The sequence below is a fragment of the Ornithorhynchus anatinus genome, chromosome 3, assembly GCF_004115215.2.
Source record: "Ornithorhynchus anatinus isolate Pmale09 chromosome 3, mOrnAna1.pri.v4, whole genome shotgun sequence".
Lineage (NCBI taxonomy): Eukaryota > Metazoa > Chordata > Mammalia > Monotremata > Ornithorhynchidae > Ornithorhynchus > Ornithorhynchus anatinus.
Window position 1 is genome coordinate 117,241,485 of NC_041730.1, and position 17,806 is coordinate 117,259,290.

Consider the following 17,806-nt stretch of genomic DNA (forward strand, 5'->3'; position numbering starts at 1 on the left):
ATACTATTTGATTGAGTTACTTTCATACAAAATAGGTTAATGAGGAAGAGAAAATCATCCAGACTTATCCTGTTGTTAGATAATTAAGTATGTGTTCCTCTTGGTTTCTGGAAATAAAAGTAATCCTGATGTGACTAAGAATGTTTTCAATTTAGAACTATTATTCCTTTAACACAATGATACAGCTGAGGTAGAAATAATCAATAAAGGAAGGACGTTTAATGAGATTTAGGAACATCCCAAAACATTGAAGCTCTCCTCAAGCATTTGATTATCTGGAGGCTTAATTATCTGTGTTTTCTAGTTTAAATTAAAGAAAAGCTATAACTCAAAGTTACCAGCAGTTTAATGATAACACTCTTCAATTCAGGTTAATTAAAGCACAGCCGTAATTAGAGTGTAGTGTTGTATATCACTGGGCTGACACACAAGTATTTTCATTACAGTAAGAATTGGCTATTTAATTTCCAGATGGCATAAAGGACACCCAAATATATTTTAAACTGGTTCATGAAGGAGAAAAAGAATTGGGGAGCATTCTGGATGAACTAAAGTATAGATAAAATATACAGATTTTCAGAGCAATTTCCGTAATTACGTGGTGCACTAAAACAATATGCAACCAATAACATTTTATAGCACTGAGTGGAACTATAATTTGCCATTCCTTGGGGCTGGAAGAATTCATTGCTAAAGGGGTAGATTCATAACGCACTAGAGATGAGAATTTCATCAGCGAGCAGGCTGCCATTTCACTGAACGCAAACTAGGAACTGGAGCGTCATTTATTTTCTCTGGAGCTAAGGTGCCAACAGAAGGTGTCGTAAAGTTGGAACTCAGTGCAGAGGTGCTGAATGTGTGTATGTGTGCGGGTGTGTGGGCATGCCCAAGTAGTCGTACATCAGTTGAGGAAGGGATAAGGAGGTTGGAGGAGTGAAATGGAAGGGAATAGGGAGAGGGAAGCAGTGGGCAGTGCTAGGAATGACCATCCATGACCCAAGTGGATAGATCCTGAAACTGAATGTCAGAAGACCCTGGGTCTAGACAGAGCTCTACCTCTTGTCTGCTCTAGGAACTTGGTCAATTTCCTTCAATTCCCTGTGCCTTAGTTTCCTCATCTGTAAATGAGGTAAAATACCATTCTCCTGCCCTCTTAGCCTGCAAACTTTTATCTAAGCCAGCGTGGTGCTTGACAAAAAGTAACCACCATCATTACTATTAAGATTCATTATTGAAGGCATTAGTGAAGGATGGGTTCTAATCCCCGCTCTGCCTCCTATCAGCTGTGTGACTTTGGGCAAGTCACTTAACTTCTCGGTGCCTCAGTTACCTCATCTGTAAAATGGGGATTAAAAGTGTGTGAGCCCCATATGGGACAACCTGATTACCTTGTATCTACTCCAGTGCTTAGAACAGGGCTCAGCACATAGTAAGCTATTAAGATATATATATATATCAGATATCTCTTTATATCACCTTTTGCCATTTACTTAGTGGGTGTGCACTTGGAGGGGTTTGTGTATTTGTTTATTTTAATGGTATTTGTTAAATGCTTATTATTGCCAGGTGCTGTAATAAGTAAGCGCTTAACAAATACCAACTTATTATTATTGTTACAAAAGGTGGAGTTGTGATTTAATGTTTTTTAGAGGGTTTTTTTTAGTTAAATGGGAACATCCACTATTGATGCTCTTTTCAGTATTTTCTGTTTCTCTGATATAAGCTTCCATTATATACTTAAAGTTCCCCAGCACTCTGAGATGTTCCGATTACAAATTCCAGATTGCTGAGTTCATAACAAGTATACTCTTACTCAGAAATAATGATGGTCATAATAATAGTAAGTGCTGATTTTTAAGTGCTTACTTGGTGTCAAACACTGTTCTAAGCAATGGGGAAGATATAAAAAGAATTAAGTCAAAAACTGTCCCTGTCCCACACAGAGCTCACAATCTAAGTAAGAAGAAAACAGGTATTGAAATTGTCATTTTGCGATCCCTGTCCCACATAGAGCTCACAATCTAAGTAAGAAGTAAACAGGTATTGAAACTATCATTTTGCAAATGAGGTTACTGAGCCACAGAAAAGTTAAGCAACTGCCATCGTCACACAGTGGGCTCACGATTGAGCCGGTTATAGAACCCAGGTCCTCTGATTCTCTGTCCTGTGCTCTTTCCATTAGGCCACAGTGCTCCATTATGGCACAGACTTGGGCTTTTCAACAATTAAAGTTTGCAATATTAGACCTACTTCTAGAATGGTTTATATTTCTCTGAAAGGGCCCAGCACAACTGTAAAAATCCAGGCTAACCAGGCTAACCCTGGACATTGTCAGTTTAGGCATAAGGAAATAAATTGTCTGCACATACTAGGTGCTTAATAAATGCCATTGATTGATAGACTGATTAGTTTTAGTTTTGTGACAGGACCATGAATTCTCATGCAGTTTTCCTAGCTGACCATGCAAATCTTGTCAGGCTTTTATATTGGGAGTTTACAGTTATATAAATAATAATTAAGGGACTGTGAAAGGGAGATTATTATTAAAGGTTGGACAGATGAGAGATTAATGACACCTTAGAGAAAGGTCATTTTTGCCCCAGCCTGTCCTTATATCACCTTTTTCCATTTACTTAGTGGGTGCACACTTTTCCGGGGGGGGGGGGGGTTGTATGTTTGTTTTAACGGTGTTTGTTAATTGCTTACTATGTGCCAAGCACTGTAGTAAACACAGGGGTAAATGTAACCTAACCAGGTTGGACACAGTCCCCATCACATGCAGAGCTCACGGTCTCAATTATTTTACAGATGAGATAACTGAGACGCAGAGAAGTTAAGTGACTTGCCCAAGGTCACGCAGCAGACATGTGGTGGAGTCTGGATTAGAACCCAGGTCCTTCTGACTCCCAGGCCCGTGCTATAGTAATAATAATTAATAATGCTCTATCCACAGCTATGCTGTGTCTACCTTCTCTTAGAGTAATGTTGATTCATCAATCAATGATATTTACTGAGAACTTGCAGTGTGCAAAGAACTGTCCTAAGTGCATGGGAGACTCTGACAAAATAAAATTGGTAAACGTAATCCCTGCCCTCCAAGGGCTTAAAATATGATGGGGGAGTTTTAGCACGGCCAAGTGGATAGAATACAGGTTTGAGAATCAGAGGACATGGGTTCTAATCCCAGGTCTACCACTTTTCTGCTGTGTGACCTTGGGCAAGTCACTTAACTTCTCTGTGCTTCAGTTACTTCATCTCTAAATAGGGGATTAAGACTGTGAGCCCCATGTTGGTCTGGAACTGTGTCCAACCTGGTTAACTTGTATCTGCCCCAGAATTTAGAATAGTTATTGACACACATTATGTGCTTACCAAATACCATCATTATTATGGGAAACCAAGATTAGAAAATTGTTTAGAAGTAGATTAGAGGGTTCGCTTGCGGAATGACAGAAATCAGACCTAAGGAAAATTTTATTTAAAGATGTTTTAATGTATTTTGTTTTTATGAACTACTTTTATCATTTGATTTTTGTTAAAAAAAAAAAGAAAGAAATCTTCATGGAGGCCTGGGTCATTATTATAAAAAAATGTTCAGTCCATGCCTCCCCATTCCTCGTAAACCTCCAATTGTTACCCATTACGTAGTCACATCAAACAAACACTCCTTACAATTGTTAATGGCTTTAAGGCTCTCTCAATAATCTCTCCCTCTTCTTCCTTACTTCGCTGATCCTCTACTACCACCCCTTTCCTCTCCAACCAAACCGCTACCATGTTTGTACAATCACTCCTCCTATCCCAACTGTACTACTGCATCAGACTTCCCGACCACCTGCCTCTCCCCACTTCAGTCCATACTTAACTCCACTCTGGATTATCTTTCTACAGGAACATTCAGGGCATGTTACCCCCTTCCTCAAAAATCTCCAGTGATTGCCTCTCAACCTCCGTTTCAAACAAAAACTCTTCACTGTTGGCTTTAAACTCTCCATCACCTTCCCCCTTCCTATCTCACCTCCCTTCTCTCCTATATCCCAGCCCACAGTCTCTGCTCCTCTAGTGCTAACCTTCTCACTGTGCCTTAATCTCACCTGCCTCGCCACCGGCCCCTGGCCCATGTCCTACTTCTAGTCTGGAATGTGCTCCCTCCTCAAATCCCCCAAACAATCACTCTTTCCCCCTCTTCAAAGCCCTACTGAAGGCACATCTCCTCCAAGAGCCCTTCCCAGACTAAGCCACCTTTTCCTCAGTTCCCCCTCCCTTCCACGTTGCCTCGACTTACTCCCTTTGCTCATCCCTCTCTATCCCCATCCCTCAACACTTATATATATATATATATATATATATATATATACCTATAAATCGATTTATTTATATTGATGCGTGTTCACTTGTAATGATGTCTCTCTCCCCCACTCCAGACTGTCAGCCTTTTGTGGGCAAGTATTGTCTCTCTTCATTGCTGAATTGTTCTGTTCAAGTGCTTAGTACAGTGCTCTGCACACAGTAAGCGCTCAATAAATACGACTGAAAGAATGAATGAATACAACCCAGCCTACTGGCCTCTACTCTAATGCCATCCTGCTCACTGTATCTCCATCCCATCTTTCTCATCACCAACCTATTGTCCACATCCTCCCTCTGGCCCGGTACACCCTTCCTCTTCATATCCAATGGGCGATTGTTCTCCCTACCTTCAAAGCCTTCTGAAAAAAGTCATACTTCCTTCAAAAGGACTTTGCTGACTAGGGTCTCGATTTCTCTTATTCACCCTACCCTCTCTAATGCCTATTCACTTGAATCTTTACCCCTTAAAGCTCTGCCACTTTTCAGCTGTGTGGCTGTGGGCAAGTCACTTTACTTCTCTGTGCCTCAGTTCCCTCATCTGTAAAATGGGGATTAAGACTGTGAGCCCCACGTGGGACAATCTGATTCCCCTGTGTCTACCCCAGCGCTTAGAACAGTGCTCTGCACATAGTAAGCACTTAACAAATACCAATATTATTGATATTCATCTTCACAGTACTTACGTACATATCCTTATTTTTTCCATTTCGCCTATCTATAATTTATTTTAAATTATATCTCCCCCTCTAGACCATAATTCCTTGTGGGCCGGGGTTATGTCTACAACTCTATTATATTATTCTCTCCCAAGCACCTAATACGCTTCTCTGCACCCAGTAAGTCCTCATTAAATACCATTGATTGATCGATTGATTTAGTCCTTGGAACATAGAGTGGAGACTTGGTTTCTACCTTCAGATCAGTTGTCTATTCTCTTTGGGAACAAATTTAGTCTCAGGCAATCACTTCAATGCCAGTGAATGGGCCCCTCTTATCTTGAGAAATAAGTGCTTCTCAAAAAGTCTAGGAGAAGCCTAGTTTTTTTATCATTAATTAAAAAAACAGTATTAAGTAAAGGTTAGATGTGGAATGGGAGGCAGAGGAAGCCACATGATCAGGAATGAGGCTTCAAACACACAAAATTTCAAGTACTGACTCTCACAGTGAGCATATTAGTTAGCCGTTTATTACTGTAAAAATATAAAACTTAATTGTATTAGGTTTTACTGCTCAGAAGGGATTAGGACAAAAGATGTATTGAAAATATGCTGTTTCTCTGTGTCCCTCTGCAGCCTATAGAGTAGTTAAAATTCCAATTTGATGTGGAATAGCTGGCTGGCTTTGGTGAACTATCGTATTTCTGAAGTAGGTTGTACTTCCGATTGAATATTTATGTAAAAACAGTCACACATATTCTCCCCCAGATATCTGAACCCCAAACCCTGGTTGAGATGTGGTTATATGATCACACAGGAGATCAATCAATCAATCATTCCATGCAGATCACTGTAATAAATGCTTGGGAGTTAGTAGAGTTAGCAGACACAATGACTGCCGAAAAGGAGCTTACAATCCAGAGGGTGAGGCTGACATTGAAGTAAATTACAGATAGGAAAAATATCTATCCCTGTTCCTCAACTATCTCATCAGGAAAATGGGGATTGAGACTGGAAGCCCTATGTGGGACAAGGATTGTGTCCAACCCAATTATCGTGTATCTGCCCCAGAACTTAGTATAGTGCCTGGCGCATAGTGAGTGCTTAACAAATACCACAATTATTATTATTAAGTCCTTAAGGGCTACAGAATTGAGTTTATAGATGACAGAGAAGGGAGGGTAGGTGGGGGGAATAAGGATTTAGGGAAAGTCTCTTGAAGGAGATGTATTTTTAGGAGAGTCTTAAAGGGGGATTGATTCCCAGCACAGGGGGAGAATGTGGGCAATGAGTTGATGGAAGGATAGGCAAGATCAAGGTACAGAATAGGACTTCAGAAGAGGGAAATGTGTGGGTTGCATTATAGTTGGAGATCAGTGAGGAAAGATAGGAGGGGGAGAGCTGATTGTGTGCCTTCAAGTTGATGGTAAGGAGTTACAGTTTGATGTAGAAGTGGATGGGCAGCTATGGTAGGTGTTGGAGAAGAGGGAAGATATGGATGAGGTTGTTTTTCAGAGAAATGATCTAGGCAGTAGAGTGAAGTATGGATTGGAAAGGAGAAAGATAGGAGGCAGGAAGTTCAGTAAAGACGCTGATAAGGTATCCATTGTTGTGTAAAATAAATGTTGTATCTGGGTGCAAGCGGTGTGGGTGGAGAGGAAAGGGCAAATTCTCAAGATGTTGTGAAGGTAGAACTGACAGGATTTGGTGACAGATTGAATGTGTGGATTGAATAAGAGAGATTTTTCGAGGATAATGCCAACCTTTTGGGTTTATGAGACATGGAGGGTGGTGGTGTTGTCTACCATTAGAGGACAGTCATGTGGAGTGTTTGCCTGAGTTGATGAGGAATTTTGTTTTTGACACATAAAGTTTGATGATCAAGGATATCATTGAGTTTGGCTGCTTTTGCCCAATCAAACTTAATGCGTTCAGGGCAGTGTAAGATTTTTCTTCTAAAAGCACTATTTTCACTAGACAGAAACATTAAAATCATAACTGCAATATATTATCCAATTTTAAAAACCTTGAACTGTGAATCTTCCTAATAGAGCTACATAGCAGGGATAAAACCAAAAGTAAAAAGAAAACTTGGGAGATTTATTAGAAATGAGGACACATAGTATGAAATATACCAACTAATGATCATTAATCATTTGCCAAATTAATCAACTGTATTTATGTAGCACTTACTGGCTGCACAGCACTCTACTAAGTACTTGGAAGAGAACAATATAACATGGGTATGCAAATAAGTGCTTTGGGGCTGAGGCAGGGGTGAATAAAGGGTGTCAAACTGAGTACCAGGGTGGCACAGAACGGAGTAAGTTTGTTGTTGGCGGGAATGTGAATGTGTCTGTTTATTGTTGTATTGTACCTCCCCAAGTACTTGGTTCAGTGCTCTGCACATAGTAAGCGCTCAATAAATATGATTCAGTGAATGAGTGGAAGAGGAAATTAGGGTTTAGTTGGGGAAGGCTTCTTGGAGGAGTTGTTCCTTCAATAAGGCTTTGAAGATGGGGAGAATAATTGCCAGATATGAGGAGGGAGGGCATTCCAGGCCAGGGGCAGGACATGGATGAGAGGTTGTTAGTGAGGTACATGAGAATGAGGTACAGGAAGTAAGTTGACTTTAGAGGAATGCATTATACAGGCTGGGTTGTTGTAGGAAAACAATGAGGTAAGGTAGAAGGGGGGAAGATGAATTTGTGCTTTAAAGCCAAAGGTAATGAGTTTCTGTTTGATGCAGAAGTGGACAGTCAACCACTGGATGCTCTTGAGAATTAGGGAAATAGGGACTGAATGGTTTTTGTAGAAAAATGATCCAGAAGCAGATTGAAGTATGGACTTGAGAGATGAGAATCAGAAGGCTGGGAGATCAGCAAAGTGGCTGATACAGTAATCAAAGTGGGATAGAATAAGTGCTTGGATTAATGTGGTAGCAGTTTGGATGGAGAGGGAAAGGGTTAATTTTAGCAAGGTTGAAGGTTGAAGCCAAATGTCACTGAAGCCAAGGTTGGATAATATTCCCAAAAAAATGGGGGGGGGGGGTCGACGATGTCGAAGGCAACTGAGAAGTTGAGGAAGATGAGGATGGAGCATAGACCATTGGATTTGGCAAGCAGGAGATCAGTTGTGATCTTGGAGAGGGCAGTTTCTGTAGAGTAAAGGGGAAGGAAGCCTGATGGGAAGGGATCAAGGAGAGAATTGGAGAAGAGGAATTTAAGAAAACTCCCTCTACGAAGGGGTTTGTAGAGGAACAGTAGGGGGGAGATGCGGCAGTAACCGGAGGGAGTCGTGGGGTCAAGGGAGGGTTTTTTCAGGATCGGGTGGTAAAGCCAGTAAAAGAAGTTCTGTTGGCAGCCAAAATCATGTAGACATGATCACTAAAATGAACACATATATTGGTGTTCATTAATACTAATAATCATACTAATAATTGTGGTTATCATTAATGTTACTATGTGCCAAACATTCTACTAAGCACTGGAATTACAAGGTAGTCAGTTCAGACCCAGACCTTGCCCCACAGAGGGCTGACAGTCATGTAGGAGGGTGAACAGATAATACATTCCCCAGTTTACAGATGAGGAAATTGAGGAACAAAGAAGTTGAGTGACTTGCCTAAGGTCACACAGCAGTTGAGACAGAGTCAAGATTAAACCCAGGTCCTCTGACTCCCCATCAGTGGTTTTTCCGTTGTCCCAGTTTGATGATCAAGGAGAAAAAGAAACAGTCCCTTTGAAAGTGTTTTATTTTTTATGTTTCCTTAAAGTCCAAGTTGGTCCTTTATATTACAGAAGCAGTGAGTACTTTGGCCCTTGATTACAATGCTATGATTTATTAAGTACTAAGTACTGTATTAAGAAATGGGATTGGTATAAGATAATTAGATCAGATCTATTCCTTGTCAATATGGGACTTGTTCTATAATCTCTTGTCTCACCACTCAAGTCCATACTTCAATCTGCTTCTGGATCATTTTTCTACAAAAACAAAAACTGAGGTGCAGAGAAATTCAGTGACTTGCCCAAGGCCACTCAGCCAGAAAGTGTAGGGGCTAAAACTAGAATATGAGTCACTGAATTCCCAAGCTCATGCTCTTCCTATTACATTACGCCTGATATAAAAATAAAGCATTCCAAGTAGATAACTTGTTTTGATTCTTCTTACACTACCATGTTTTCCATGAGACACGCACACAATTATGTACATTCAGCAGAGAAACACTGAAGCAGAATTACTCTTATGAGCTTCAGCCCAGATGATTCTACTGAAGAGTACAGTTTGATGCGGGTTGAGGGTGGAACTCTTAAAGTTATTCCTTTCTGGTTTAGAAATGTAGCAGAGTCCCTGTCAATCCTATCAGTTTGTACAGAGAGATTTGTCTCAATGACCTACAAATAAGAAAAAGAGTAAGCATTTAGTACAGTGCTCTGCACACTGTAAGCACTCAAAAAATGGAACAGCATGGCATAATGGATAGAGCACAGTCCTGGGAGTCAGAAGGTCATGGGTTCTAATCTCAGCTCCACCACTTGCCTGCTGTTTGACCCTGGGCAAATCACTTCATTCATTCATTCAATCATATTTATTGAGCGCTTACTGTGTGCAGAGCACTGTACTAAGCTTTTGGAAAGTACAATTTGGCAACAGATAGACACAATCCCTACCCAACAACGGGCTCACAGTCTAGAAGGGGGAGACAGACAACTTCTCTGTGCCTCAGTTACTTCATCTGTAAAATGGGAATGAAGATTTTGAACCTTTTTCAGGACGGGGACTGCGTCCAATCCAATTTGCCTGTATAAGAACAATAATAATAATTGTGGTATTCGTTAAGCTCTTACTATGTGCCAGTCACTGTACTAAGCACTGGGGTGGATACAAGCAAATTGGGTTTATAGTCTCAATCTCCATTTTACAGATGAGTTGACTGGGGCACAGAGATGTGAAGTGACTTCCCCAAGGTCACATAATATAGTGGGGCTCGGATTAGAGCCCATGACTTTCTGACTCCCAGGCCTGAGTGTTGTATCCACCCTAGTGCTTAGTACTGTGCCTGGCACATAGTAAGCACTTAACAAACACCATAATAATAGTAATAATAATAATAAAAAATTTGATTAACATAAAAATGGAGGTTCACAGTCATTAGTACAGTGCCTGGCACATAGTTAAGCACTTAACAAATGCCATCATTTGCACTCATGAGAATTAAATTCACTGGATAAATACAGTGCTGGTACGTTGTACTGGAGTACAGAGAGGTTAAGTCTATGCAGCCTACTGAGAGTCTCCCAGTCAGGCAGTGAGTAAATAAGGGCTGATACTGTCAGAATTGTTGCTATTTGGTCAGCATTTTATCTCATCTATCTGGAAAAAAACAAAATTATATAGAACAGAGAAGCCTGTTTTGAGTCCTAAACCTCCATCTTCCTTAAAAGAAAGGATCTTTCCAGTTTAATAACCTATTTTATAACAAAATCTGAACCTTTTCATTCTCTTATTTGAAAGGTAATCTTGTCTCCTGTAAATTATATGAAAATCTCCAATTTTCTGAAGAATCTGTAATGACACCTGTTTTGGTTGGTTGATGTCATCTAGGCAATATGTTCTTCTATGAACAGTGCTTACTACAAAGACCAAAAGTAGAGAATATGTCGTGGCTCAATATTACACCTTTGCATCCCAACACATTGATCCCACTGTGAAGGGGAGGGTGCAAACCAGACAGCAGGTTTACATGTCTAATTCATATAATCTTTCCAGTAAGGGCAGGGGGTGGTGGGGAGTTAATTTAATGCCAAGAACAGTTTATTTCCCTCAGGGTAGGTAGAAACAGTTGCACTCTGATTCTTAAGAGCTTTTATTCAGGAACATCTGTGTTCCAACTACTGTAGTTAACAGATGATGCCGGCAGTAAAAGAGAAAAAAAAAGCCTTTGTATAATGTCATTGTCAAATTTCAAAGAGCTCTACTTAATAATTACCAAAAAAAAATAATCTCACTTGCTATTATAACCATTTTATTGCAGATTGCTAGTTTAAGACGTTTCTGTGACAAGTGACTTTTTTTCCTGAAAAGCCCTTTCCCATATACCTATAATTATTTTGCAGCTAGCCACAACTTCTCTCATAGAACACCCTGGGTAGTGGAATTTTAAAATTTCTATTCTGATCCTTAACGTTATAAACTGTTAAAACATGTATTTCCTTGTGGGCAGCATTGTACTCTATTGTATGCTATTGACATCTCCAAAATGCTTAGGACAGTGCTCTGCACAGAATAAGCCCTCCATCAATACTATTGACTGACTGGTTAATTGATGCCCAACATAGTCTAAGCATTGTGCCACATTTTACCTGCAGAAATGAGTCTTGAGAGGGGAAAGATAGCTAGGGGGCTTTAGAAGTGATGAAAAGACCCAGGAGTTCATGGGGAATGAAATGGCAAGTGAGGAAACTAGACATGAGTAAAAAGGGTGTGGGTAGAGGGGGAGGTGAATATCTCCCGGTGCTCTAAGATGAACCTCACACCTCACTACCACCCACTCAATGCAGTGTGGTCTTCATACACTCCAGGTACCTCCATATAAGGCATGCTGGCATTTGTTGCACATGATTTCTCTGCACATTGATTCTGAAATCATTCTAGGCAAGTAGCAGACTACAACAGAGGATGCAGGCATCCATCTTGTCTCATCTTATCTTATACTGTCAAGTCGTGTCCAACGCATAGCGACGCCATGGGCACATCTCGCCCAGAACGTCTCACCTCCATCTGCAATCGTTGTGGTGGTGTATCCATACCTGGGGTTAGAGCATCCACTCTGTGTTGGGGTGCTTGAGACTGACAGTTCAGAGACATACAAGGTGGCCAAGTCAACTTATTGTATTTGCCCTCCTCAGTCCCTGGGTGCTGGGTGTAAAATCTGACCTTCTGATCAGTATCTTTCCATTTTCATGACCTACCTTCATATACCTACCCTCAGGCTGTGCCCTAGCCGCAAGGCAGCATAGTCTACTGCAAAGACCATGGACCCAAGTGTCAGAGGACCTGGGTTTTAATTCCAGCTCCACTAATTGCCTGCTGTGTGACTTAGGGCGAGTCGCTTAACTTATCTGTGGCTCGGTTTTTCAGCTGTAAAATGGAGATTCATTCACTCATTCAATGGTATTTATTGAGCATTTACTGTGTTTAGAGCACTATACTAAGCGTTTGGCAGAGAACAATGCAACAATAAACAGAAACATTCCCTGCTAAAAATTCAATACCTCTTCTTCCTGCTATTTACCCTGCGAGCCCCATATGGGACAGGGATTGTGTCCAACCTGATTATCCTGCATGTACCCAAGTGATTAGTACAGGGCCTGGCACATCGTAAACTCCTAAAAATACCCACAATTATCATTATTATTAATAGTAATAGTAAGTACTTTCACTAGATTTGTGCCCATTGTAATGATTTAATGGTCATACCTACCTCATTTTGGCTGTACTCACTTGCCCTTACTGGATTAAGCAATAGGTTGAGAATAAGGTTCCTCTAAACTCTAAATTCTAATCCCTACTTAGCTACTTCAAAGATGTCTCTCCACCAGGTCAATAATTTATTATTTGGCTCCTGAAGTTTTTGGTTTGACTCTGTTGCCTATATAACCAGAGGAGACATTTCATTAACCTAAATAAATTCATTCATTAATTCAGCCATTTTTATTGAGTGCTTACTATGTGCAGAGAACTGTACTAAGCACTAGGGAGAGTACAATGCAACAATAAATGACAAAATGTGTAGTAGTGTAGTACAGCATAAGGAGAAAAAAATCACAGTTTACCTTAAAGTGATGCACAGTGGGGAAAAAAAGCAACAAAGTCATAAGAACACTAGCTCTGTTCCCTTGCATGTAAAATGGAAAAAAATAACCTACCTTGGGAGTGGTGGTTCAGAGGAATTCATGGAGATTATCAGGGCACCTTTCAAATATATTAGTCTTGAACCCAGTATTGAGGAGGGAGTTAATTTCTCAATCTGCGGAAAGGAATAAATATTTTAAGACTACTAAGGTACCTTTAAGAAACGATGACTCAAGCTAATTTAGTACTGTTGAGATTCTTAATTTGATAAATATTGAGGCCAAAATTTTGAGAAATTGTCGATCAGAGACTAGCAAATGAACATTTCCTTGACCCATATAATTTTAATAAAAAAAGTATCTTTTTTTATGTTTAACACTATTTGCTAGAAAGTAGTTATTTAACCCAGTAATTAGGTTCCATAAACATTGCATAAACTTATTGAGATTTTTAAAAACCATTTCAGCTCCATAATTTATAACTCCATAAAGGGCACATGCTATCAGTGCTCCATGGGACTTCAATTAAGCATGGGACTTATCCTGATGCAGTTGAATATATGAAATGATTTTTCAAAACATCTTCATTATCATTCTAAACTCTCGGTCATTAAAATGCACTTGCATTAATAAGGGCCCTTGCAAATCATCTACATGTTGGAGTAACAAAGGTTTTTTACAGGGATTCAGGAAATGTCTGTTTAATAAAATTCCATGGAATGCAGGGTTTCCTCAACAGCAAAGGCAGATTGAACTTTTCCATATTCTTTGGTATTCTTGCAAAAGGTCTGCAGAGTTTGGGACTTTCAGACTTCCCTTCCTAACAGCTAGTGACGCTGTAAATTTCACTCCCAGGCTAGAGAACTGTATTCCCCTTCCTTTCCTCTCAAAAATTGCTTTGGAGAATGATGACTACAGTGGAGGTATGATCTTGATTTCCTGCCCATAGAACTGGTGTGGAATAAGTCAATTAATCAATTAACCAATCAATTGTATATATTGTGCACTTACTGTGTGCAGAGCATTGTACTAAGTGCTTGGAAGAGTACAATATAACAGATGCCTTCTCTGCCGACATTGAGCTTTCACTGGAGTGTTGTGGGGCTGAGGTGGGTGGGGTGACTAAAGGGAGAAAAACAGCGTGATGCAGCAGGAGTGAGGAGAAAGGAAATGAGGACTTGGTCATGGAAGGCCTCTTGGAGAGTGTCTTCAATAAGACTTTGTCTGTCAGATACGAAGAGGGAGGGCATTCCAGGTCAGTGGCAGAACGTGGGTGAGGGGTCGGTGGCAAGATAAATGAGATCAAGATACAATGAGTAAGTTGGCATTAGATGAGTGAAGTGTGCAGGCCGGGTTGTAGTAGAAGGGTAGCTGAGGTGAAGTAGGAGGGAGCAAAGTGATAGAATGCTTTGAAGCTGACGGTAAGGAGTTTTTGTTTGATGTGGAGGTGAATGGGCAACCACTGGAGGTTCTTGAGGAGTGGGGAAACGTGGGCGGAACATTTTTGTAGAAAATGATCCAGGCAGCAGAGTGAAGTATGGACTGGAATGGAGAGGGTCGGGAGGTCAACAAGGAGGCTAAGACAGTAATCAAGGCTGTACTGATACAGTAATCAACGAGTAATGGGAAAATGTTGTATAATTACTCCAAGACTGTGTATCATCTTCATCCTGGGTGCAGTAGGCTCACCTGGAGTACCAACAAGGGGCTTTTAAGTACAAGACTGAAATTTAAACAAATAACAGGCTTAGCTTCTCCAAATACCTCCCTCCCGTTATAGTTCCATTTTGCTACAGTATGTAGGACTAATGAATCTCGCTCGTTTTAAAACCCCAGGCCATATCCCCCCTTGAAATAGATGTTTAGTCATCCGGAAATTGTTCTTTTAACATTTAGCACCTTATCATTTGTGAGAGAGCAGGTTAATGGGAGTGATACAGAAGATGTCACCCCCTTGGCAGAGCACTGTAAAAGGAGAATCTCCACAGACAATGTTTGCATTAGTAAATGGAAAGATGTTAACAGTGTTATATATAGCTTTAATCATTCAGAAGTACTGACTGTAAGGTTTCTCCGTTCTTGTTGCAGACTGTGCTTTGTGAAGCTAAAACTCTTAATGATAGCCATAGAATACAAGTCGGCCAATCGCGAAAGCCGGTAAGTAGCTTAGACTCAACAGCTGACATTGCACCTCAGGCCATTTACTCTGCTTCTTTTTAAATTGTTTTCCTTTTTGAGGTGGTTCAGTCCTTCCCTTACCCAGGGACACTCTCCAAACTAGTGTAAGCATGGATTTTCTATATAGCTATCATTTTCAAATCAGCAGATTACCTGAGCATCTAGGTGCATGCCCATCCCTCCGGCTCCCTCTTACTAACTCATTCCCCAGACAGCAAAAACAAAAACAAAACAAGGGAAAAAAATCCTACAATATTTGTAATCTGATTTGCTCAACTTCCTGTTAAGAAGGCCATGTGATAAAGCACCTCTGGATAAAGTGGACAGATGATTAGCTCAGGAATCTTCTGGTGTGAGTAGGTAGGAATAAATCACCTTTTTATAACCAAATTCCAGGCAACCCATTTTGTATTATATGGACTTCTCTCTGTGCAACTATAAAGCCCAGGTGCAAATGATCAGTTTCTTTTCCAAGGAGCTTAAAATCACATAAGTACTGCATTTAATTATTTCACTCTTAATTATGTGGAAGTCAAACTGACACAGGAATAGGCCTGGTTGGAGTCTATAGCATGGTGATATATGGTAGTGGTCAGGCGACACGGTGAGCTTGTCTGTCTCCATCATCATGATGCCATTTTAATGTCTTGAAGATATATTGTTCTTAAGGAATTATTCTTTAAAATATAAGAAAGTTGAAATATAGTGTTCTGTTTTTTGGCTGTTGGACACATTCCAACTCTTTTGGAAACAATAATGAATATTCCCTCTGATACCTCCTTTTTTTTAACCAGAAAATATTCCAATCATTTCCTCAACCAGAGGATCTTTGTGTTGAACCAGATTCTCCCTAAGTTCAAACTACTTTCTTGCATCACAGTATACATTTTTTGAAGCTGTATTTAAGGTTGAGTCCACTGAGAAATTACTTACTGACTAGGACTCTAGTGGCTTGAAAGAGGATAAAGGTGTCTGTTTTATAAGTAGAGGGTAGTTTAGGACTGGGAAAATATGGCTCATTAAAGCACAATCCACTAAAGAAATATTAGATGCAATATAAGATGAGAGCTTTTAACATCTAAATAATGCTTTCATATTTTTGTTTCCAAAAATTGTTTTACCTAAACCCATTATTATTCTAAGAGGTTTTCTGACTTGGATAAAATTAAAAATAAAGTTATCAATAATAATAATAATAATGTTGGTATTTGTTAAGCGCTTACTATGTGCAGAGCACTGTTCTAAGCGCTGGGGTAAACACAGGGGAATCAGGTTGTCCCACGTGGGGCTCACAGTCTTAATCCCCATTTTACAGATGAGGGAACTGAGGCACAGAGAAGTTAAGTGACTTGCCCACAGTCACACAGCTGACAAGTGGCAGAGCTGGAATTTGAACTCATGAGCCCTGACTCCAAAGCCCATGCTCTTTCCACTGCGCCATTGTTGCTTATTTCTAAGCTGGAAAACTGAAATCTATTACTATGAAAAGGTTTGGTACATTGGCAAGGGCAGATTGTATCCAAAAACATATGAACATTCTAGCATTTTGTCAAATAATCTCTTCCTATTTAAGGAACACTGGAATTCTCTTGAGTAAACATGAATTTCAGCTGTCAAGTGCTTAAGTGTCTCTATAAGACTGCATCATTATTGGCTGTTCTTTTCACCACCCTGTTGAAAGAAGAGAAATGTGTGGTGACACAGGAGATGCTAGAGGTTATTTCCATGCCACTGCTAGTTTTTCAAACCCAAATTGTTTCCTGAATTGTTCTTCTGAATTGTTTTCGATTCACTCAAGGGGGCTTAAGCCCCATTCCTCCACCACAGAATTAATAAGACTAAATTGTTCTCTTAGTATTATTTATGTTTAGACAAGGTAATAAAGCAGCAGCAGTTACTGAGACAGACTAGCCATGATTTATCTTGGCTCATAAAATTGTCTTTAACATTTCCTATGAAGTAAGGCAATAGCAAGGGTAAATTGCAGCACCCTGCCCTATAGAACGGGAGCATGAAGTGCCATCTCTTTTAAGGGTATGCCAAAGTGCTATCTACCTCTACCGTACCATGTTCTATTTGCAATCATTGCCCATATAGAAGAGAAACAGGTGAAGAATGGGACCTGAAGTAAGAACCATGGCAAGCTACACTATGGATAAAACATACTACACCACAGTTAAACTAGGGTTTGCTATGAAATTATAGACTATGTTTACCAAAACTAGCCATTTGGATAAATGTAGAAATAGGTTAATTGATCTCTTACTAAAAAAGTTTGAAGATTAATCTTGTCTCAAGTTCTAGGTTGAAATCAGTGGTCCTAATATTTCACTACAGGGAACAAAGCATAACCACAACAGTAAGAGCAACAAAACAAGTTTATTCTCTTTGTTGAAATCAAATTTTATTTTCATTGCTCTCATGTGGTCATTAGAGTACTTCACATATTTTCCAAACCTAAAAAGATCATGTTTGGAAAAATTAATAGGAATAGGTTTTAAGGTAAGTTTTTTTAAGGATTTTTTTCCTCTATGCTCTCCCAAACTTTAATGCAAAATGCCTCTTGATTTAGTTGTAGAAATAATTTAGCTCTTGTGGAAGAGATGTGTCTGGACAACATGGATAAATACATTTGAGATCAACACAGGGACTCATCAATGCTCAATAACCATTCAAAGTGTGAAGATACAATCCAAATCTCTATCATTCCCCTGATGATTATTTTCATTTTCTTTAAAATTATCTTGGGCACATGGTCTATTTCTC

At 39.8% G+C, this 17,806-nt stretch overlaps 1 protein-coding gene across 19 annotated transcripts in view; it reads left to right on the forward strand.

Moving 5' to 3' along the window:
* The window catches only part of KCNMA1 (potassium calcium-activated channel subfamily M alpha 1), an 879,166-nt gene that overhangs the window by 693,251 nt on the left and 168,109 nt on the right, over positions 1 to 17,806 (forward strand). For all 19 annotated transcript variants that reach the window (XM_029059250.2, XM_029059251.2, XM_029059252.2 and 16 more), the window contains exon 16: positions 14,951 to 15,019. In XM_029059250.2, the coding sequence (XP_028915083.1) occupies positions 14,951 to 15,019 (69 nt within the window). The remainder of the gene's footprint in view (positions 1 to 14,950; positions 15,020 to 17,806) is intronic.